The 8,036-nt window shown below is 38.7% G+C and overlaps 1 protein-coding gene across 1 annotated transcript in view; it reads left to right on the forward strand.

Moving 5' to 3' along the window:
- PCDH10 (protocadherin 10) overlaps positions 1-8,036 on the forward strand; it is a 31,383-nt gene that overhangs the window by 2,982 nt on the left and 20,365 nt on the right. The window contains 2 exon segments of the mRNA XM_009290328.1: positions 1,164-1,222; positions 1,797-1,903. Coding sequence (XP_009288603.1) covers positions 1,164-1,222; positions 1,797-1,903 — 166 coding nt within the window.

An 8,036-nucleotide genomic window follows, 5' to 3' on the forward strand; every position in this document is an offset into this window, starting at 1 on the left:
AGCGCTGGGCGGGGGGGCGGGGGGGGGGGGGGGGGGGGGGGGGGGGGACTGTACTGCTTTTCACAGGGTCCCTGCAGCTGACAGTAACGAAGTGACGTGAGGCGCAATCACAGGGTGTTCTGAAGCAACGTTTTTAAACTGTCTCTCCTTTCTTCCTGAAATCTTTGCCTGTGCAAGTAAGGCTTTGGGGGAACCCCCCTCTGGGACTGTGACAATCTCTACAGTTAGCAGGAACTTTAATTAATTTGTGAATTAGGGTTTGTTAATTGACTTTTCTTTACTTTATCGGAACAGCTCTTTATAACCCAAAGCTGAGTTCGCAAAGGGAAGCATCAAGAAAGAGTTTCCGTGAAATTATATGCAGAGACTTAACGTCCCTTCCTGTTAAACATGTTGCCTATATTGTGTTATCTAGCCTGTGGAGAAGTTCTATCAAAGCATACGCCATGCCGTAGTACTCCCCTGTTAATCATTTTCCACTGGGTTAGCTCATACATGCTCTCAGTACCTCTCTGCCTGAGCACTAACGAAAACAACACGTTCTCTCTTAACATGAATACTGAAACCTGAATGCTGTCCAGTCTGGCAAAGGTGGTTTGAATGATGTTTTCTAAAGCGTTAAGTTTTGCAGTGAAATTTCTAATATTGGCCTGTAAGATTGACCTGTCCTCAAAATTTCTATAAACTCAGTCTTCTGTTGCCTTTCTAAGGACTCGAGGGTATCTCAATGTATTTTCTTCCTTAGAGTGCAGGAACTGTACTGTCTCCCCCTATTTTTATACACTGGAATTAAAAACAGGCTGAAAACTAGATTACAATAAGTTTTTTCTCAGACTAAGTAGTACACAACTCTAGAAATAGTTCTCTCGATTTTTGTGGGAGTCCTTGTGGTGCTCGACAGCATGCACTGTGAGAAAACGTGTCAGAATCTCATCCCAAAAAAACTGAGGAAAAAATCCCTCATGCTTTCCCATCTGTGCAAATAAGAACAAGAGCTGGGTTTTTTTCCCTTACATCCTAGAAACAGATTGTGTAGGCCTACTTGCAGCTAAACATTACCATTTATAGTGAATATGGTGAGCTGCTCTGGTATATTTTCTGATGCTGGTTACAGAAATAAATATCAGGAGTTAAAATATTTCCCAATATTTTCTTTTTCCTAGACAAAACATCAGCGTGCTGAGCTCAGTTATCTAGTTGACAGACCCCGACGAGTAAACAGGTATGAGCTCCTTAGCCTTGTTTTCCTAATGCATGCTTTAGCAAGCCTGAATGAGGTGCAGAAATGTGTTTACTGCAGATGTAAAATAGTAGTAAAGCAATGGGAGATTGAATGTATGTAGACGTATTAAATAAAACATCGTCGACTAAATGAGTTTGAATTACGGCTTTTCTGAACTGGTTTCAAAACCAACTGCAAAGAGAACAAAATCTCATTTTGTATTAGCCTAAAACGTGCTTTAAATACTTATGAATGCTTCTGTAGGGTCTTCCAGAAAACATTGGTCTCTCTGAGTTAAAATTTAGCTATCCGGCTTAAGTAAATACTACCGAATTATTTATACCAATTACATGAAAACCAGGCGGAGTAATAATGCTTACTGTCCGTTTCAGCTAGACTACCAAGGTCTGAAAATGCCAGTTTTGTTTATGGTGGACAGAGCACCTCTGCAGAAGCAGTGCAGCAGGCAGGAGTGGGTGAATGCAGCACCGAGTTTGGCCATGTGATGGCAGAAGAATGTTTTATGAGTTCCTCTTTCATGTTTATTCTAATGTAAAGATGTTTCTGTGTCTAGTTCTGCATTCCAGGAAGCAGACATAGTAAGCTCTAAGGACAGTGGTCATGGAGACAGTGAGCAAGGAGACAGTGATCATGATGCCACTAATCGAGGTCAATCCTCTGGTAAGTCTGATAAGAGAATGGAAATAGTAGATCTTTAAGTAGGGAGACTAGAAAGAACAGTTACTTACAGGAATATAATACAAGAGTGGCATAAATAATGTGAGCATATGATATGGGAGGCTGGGTTCAAGTCAGCTTGCTACTACAGTTACCTGGGCAAGGAGACAATTTTGAACCCCTTTCATTCACGGGTCCTGCACATTAAAACAAAGTTGTCGGTACATTTTATAGTGCGTTTTTTTCAACGGCAGATTTGCAGAATTTCAAAGCATTAGGCAATTTTGTTTAGCAGGCACTTCAGCCGGCATGGCAGTGTGAAGTGCAGGGGGAGTTCCCAAGGGAAAGAATGAACCCAGTGATTGAATGACAGCCAGACTGTGAGGATTTTTGCTGGGGATCAGTGGAGACACATCGGGTGCTCTGAATGTGTAATACCTTCGCATTTTTTGAGGATTGTTTTTTAATTCAAATTGAGGCACCATATAGTATAAGTGATCTCCATGTTAATAAGGCTAAGGTATTCTGAGGTACATTTCTTTCAGTCCTGACAAAGGAGAGAAATGCTTTAAAAGACTATGATTTGAATCACCTAGAAAATATATACGTTGCAGTGTTACTCCCATGTGTACAGCTTGCTGTCTTTGCTCTCATACTGTCAGTTTTCTTCTGAAAGGGACATTTGTTTAGAGCCTATGCATTAGAATTCGTTCTCGCCCTCGCACTGCATTTCAGCCACAAATGCTTGTGCTTTCTTCCCTACCACAGTCTCCAAAGGTCTGGTATGTCTTGATTCAATACAGTGATTTCTTTCCCCTTGTTTCCTCTGTGCTCTATCATGTATAAAGATTTGCTACAAGTGTGTCATACAAAATACTGCCAGAGTCTCTCCAGTTGTCCGTTTTTTTCCTCTGACCCCCCGTCTTAGAAGATACCAGGGCAAGGGACTCAGTACTGTCACAGCAGGGCTGCCTCACCCGCGTGCTCTGTTAACGTCCTCTATTTTCTTGCCGCTGTAGTCACTGTGCCCTTAACGATGGGAAACCCAGGCACCAGGGAAAGAGGAGGCTGCTACAGGGCCCCTTTATATTGCTGCAAGTCATTAATATGCAGACCTAATGAGACTCGAGAAGAGCCAAGAGTCTCCGGAGCTCCCCGCTTCTTGCAGGGCTTCATGCTAAGTGAACAGAGTGTCTATTTTGTGTCTGGGAACCTGACAACAAACCAGGTCTTGCCAGAAGTTTACATCTGAACACAGAGCCTCTTTCATTTTTGGCCTATATATGGCGTATGATTTATTGTTATTTTAAAAAGCCATGTATTTAGCCTCCCCCCACCCTTTCTTTCACACTGTTTCTGATGCAGCAATCAGTGCTACTGAGTTATAAAAAGCTCCCTCTCCTCCTGCCCTCCCTGCATTCCATTTTTTTTCTTTTACGCATTTTACTGCAGCAGTCATCTCAATGAACATTTCAATCAGCTTAGTCCCTCAACATAATGAACCATAATAACCAAACAGGAGAGAAAAGAATAAACATCTGCAGAAGGGGCTGGATTTGACTGATGGTGGGAATATAATCATATAGTTGCACATCAACTGAAAGCTATTTTCTTTTAGATGCACTCAGTGCTGTTATTGTTGTGCCTCTGCTCTTTATTTTCTCTCCATTTTAAAAGTAGTCTATCTCAGATATGAACACTGGAACTACTGTCAAACTTGGCATTAGACCTTAGCTGGGTAAATTCTTCATTTTCATAATTTCTATTTTATCAAACTAGTTTCAAAATAATTTCAAATCATTTAAGAATCTGATGCGATCTATGAACTTCTGTGTCTTCAATGGTGATTACATATGAAGTAATGAAAGCTGACAATTAGGTTTGGTTTACTCACAATTAACAGTTTGAACTGAAACCTCAAATACACAGAACTTCCAATTTAATGTATTGGTGCTGTGATTTGAGAATAATTTGCATGCACAATTTTTTAAATGCTAGTTCCAAATAGATATTTAAATACAAATCTCTGCAGAAACTGCTTTAATGTTTTACATACATGTAATATAGTTTTCCTGTAAGTTTTGGGCTGAATCCTGCTGTCGTGATGCAAAGAACGTGCCCCTTGATCTCAGCGATGACAAGATATTTTGACATAAAAACTTCACTCTTGCTATTAGCTTTTGGTGATGAATTTTATGGAGAAAAAAAAAAAGAGCATAAATCTTGTTTGATCTTGAATGGCTAGAGGAAATATCTGAGGGAATGCCTTCTCAGTTTTTCAGTCATTCTGGTGCTCTATAATCAATTCTTTCTAAATTATTGAAGGAAAACACACTGGTTGATAACATGGCAGAAGTTTGGGCTGTTTTTTTCAAGATGTTACCTGGTACCATGCAGCATCATACTTGTTTTCAAAAGCATTGTATTTGCATCCAAAGATACTTAGTAGATAATTCAGATGGACAAATAAAACTCACTCTCTACCAGTTTTAGTCAGCAGCATGTTCTGCTTGCAAAACATCTTTTTACTGTTCTGTACATGACTTCTGTTATTGTCACCAGTGAACAGTCCTGTGGCGCACCAGTAGCTATTCTATAGTAGTCCATTGCTAGGCAAGCTGACTGTCAAAAGTCATAGTCAATTATTAATTGGGAAGGAAAACATGCAGGATGAAAATCTGTCACTGTGTCATAGATTTATCCTGCACAATTATTTAGTGAAAATTCTGAACTAAGCTGTTCTATGTATCATAAAATGTTTTATTATGTTTTGAAATAAGATTCTAGTTCATCTTTTCACAAAATATATTTTCTTAATAATGATTTAGTCATGGTTTCAAATGTGCTGGAATGTAAGTAAGAGATTCATATTGTTCCCGTTAAAGTACCACCTGAATGCCTCGTAATTATCCAGATTCTTATGTACCTTAACATCCACGAAGTACAAAAGTACTGTCATCTGCATTTAGTGGGGAATGGCAAGTAGTGGGATACTCAGGAGCCTAATTTTCATGGATCGAGTAGTCATTTCGTTGACTGGGATAGGGATCTGAGCTTTTTGGAAAATGACTTTCCAAAGGTGAAGAAGCGCAAGAAGTTTTTGGCAAACAGAGGAGGGGTTTCTCAAACCTCAAGTGCGCGTTCTAATTACTTGTGGTCGTCTTTGTCTGAAAATTGTTGAGACAAAAGCTGCTATTTGTTGTAGAACAAATGCAACTAATACAACACTACTACTTATTATTAACACACTGTATTTCAATCATGTTCTGTAGGAGTAATTTCTAAGCGTGAGGTTAGTTTATTTCCCATGGTTGATTAAATTCTTGGCCTCCCTTGTGAAATTGCCGACTTGGGTGCCAATTAATACTCTGCGTGTGTGTATGTTTAAATTGTATGATTAGACACCTGTCCTGTAAGATTTGGACTCATGCCATCCACTTATTTCGTATGGTTGCCCACCAGCCACTCAGCTTTCTCAAGCCAAACATGGAGTGTTCTTCATAATATTACCTTTGTTTCACCTTTTTCACTGAATTGGCATGATCTCTCAGAAGCACTTCAGGAAGGGATATCCAAGATGTGAAGCTAAGTAAATGTACTGTCATGTACATACTATAGGCATCAGCTTTTTTGCTAATCTCCTCTGTGCAGTGCTGGACAGTACGCATCGGTGACCAGCTGAGATCTAAAATTAGGCTTCCACTAGTGGACTTTATGGAGGGAATTGATAGGGGTCTAATGCAAAGGCACAGGGTGAAACATTGCCTCACACCTTTTCAGTGCAGCTTAGGTAAACCTCAAGAGGGTTGCTGTGCATTATTGCCAAAGAGGTATCATATTTCAGTGTTCATAAGGAGAAGAATTTGAGAAGTCAGAAGAAGAATTTTAGTGATAAAGGGGCAGAGAAAACCAGTATTCCTTCTGAGCCTATGCAGAATGACAGCTAAATCCTGTTTTGAAGATCACTTGGCCTAAGAGTCTATCTTGGATGAAGTGAGAGTGAACATGAAAATGGCTTAGAAAAGTGCTTTGACTCAAGCTGAGGGCGGTTTTTTCTTTTTCTTTTTTTCCTCCTGTCCTTGGGCTGCATGCTTAATAATGTTCACATCTCAATGGTCCAGATAGGGCTTTGAAGTTGAGATTTGGAAGAGCTGAATATTGAAGATGCTTGAGTTCATGTTCTCATGCAGATGAAGTTAGTTTTATCCAAGGCAGCACACCAATTACTTAGCAAGAAAGAACGATAATAATTCTGTTTCATAAAGTCCAATTCTTCAGTAGATAAAGTCTTCTACAAAGGAGGTTAACATCATTATCCTTATTTACCGACACAAAACGTGAATCATAGGGAAATGAGTAACTTGCTCAAGGTTAATCTAACCAAATGGATAATTGTTCTGGTAATGGAGCTCTGAAAAGGAGGCCTGGTTCCCTACGTCATTCCTATCTCGCATCTAACTAGCTTTTTTTAAGAAAAACTACCACAGAAGAAACGGAAAATGCCATTTAATTCCAAGTAAAAGCCAAAGTTATGAAAAAATGACACATGTTGGGGGAAAAAAATCCTCTCGGTAACAATACTACAAAAATACTTTGTCAACATTTAATTTGTATTTTTGCTTTTTATTACATCATTTACTCAGTAATACATATGAACGTGTTCACTCATTGTTCTAAAGGCTTGGTGTATGGCTCTTCTCCCTTAATTAAATTAAGAAAGAATACATTATTTAAAAATGGTTTTAGGCCTAATTTTTGCTTTGATCTAAACTGTCTTTCAAACCAATTAGAATTCATGCACATAGAAATTTTGTTTTTCTCCTTTTGAAATATGAAAAGGAAGCAAATTGGGAATATGCTTCAGAAATGCAACCCTAGTATCTGATTCAAAGCACCTGAGTTCAGGAAATTCAGATGCAGATATCAAGCTTAATATTAAACTCCTTTCCTAGTTTTTGGGTTCCTTTGAGGGAGGGGCGGGGACTTGTTTTCCTTCAAAATCTGCAAAGTTAAGGTTGTGTGAGAGCTCATATTGCCCACTGGCCTACCTAATAAGACGACCTGAACAAATAGGAATGAACTAGTGGCCTCTGCCATGAGCTTTTACATGGATGCTGCGTTTGGAATAGTGCAACGCTTATAATTTTTCAGCACTTTAGCGCACTATACTGTCTATTTGTATCCACAAAGGACATTTGAAATTCATAATTCGGAGTCACCTTTAAAATCTCAGTTTATCTGCATGCAAGGTCTAATAGGATAACTAAATGAAAAATATAAAGCATTTTTCTTTAACGCGGATTTGCAATTATGATGGATAGTTTAGTTCTGAAGGATCATATATATAACCAGATTTATGAGGGAGATGAGATGGAAGTGTTATACTGCTGAACATTTCTTTTTGCTATAAATCAACAACATGATTCTTGGTGTATGAAGGAGTTCTGTGCTGAATGTCTTACTTCGTTTACCATGATATATCCTTCCTTCTTGGAAAATAGCAAATAGCCTCCCCCACCCCCTGTTTTTAATGGTTTTTCAATTAGAAACAGAATTCTATACCATGACCCACAGGAAAAAGGTGGAGGAAGGATAGCCAGCAGTCATATCAGTGTAAAGATACATAGGTGCCCAGGGATTTCAATATCAGACTGCTAATTTGAATTTATTTTCAGTCAAAATACTAACAGCAAGGGCTTGGTTCTGCACCCATTAAACTCTTAGGGAATGTTGTGACTGATTCAAGTAGGAACAATACCCAACCCAGGCCTCTCTGAACATTTTGTTCCCATCCTAAACAAGCATTTACATTCTAGCTGTGTGTCCCAGCAGTGTATATTAAAATTTAGATGTATATAAAATATTTTTTTTTCTTTTACAAGTTCTCATCTTCAAGGGGGGAAAAGTTTGTCACACTAGCTTACATTTTATATCCCCTACATTCATTACTTTGTCTATTCAAAATCCTGATTTATAGGGGCTATAACATCTCTTTTATAATAAGCTGTTATATAAAACTATTCAGTGCACTGCAGTAGACAAGCAGTATTCAAAAGAGAACTAAAAAATTAATATTTGGATAGACATTTTGCAGTTTAGCAGCTGATATGAAAACAACACAGTAAAATGGAGAGTA

Source organism: Aptenodytes forsteri, unplaced genomic scaffold (assembly GCF_000699145.1).
Source record: "Aptenodytes forsteri isolate BGI_AS27 unplaced genomic scaffold, ASM69914v1 Scaffold125, whole genome shotgun sequence".
NCBI lineage: Eukaryota > Metazoa > Chordata > Aves > Sphenisciformes > Spheniscidae > Aptenodytes > Aptenodytes forsteri.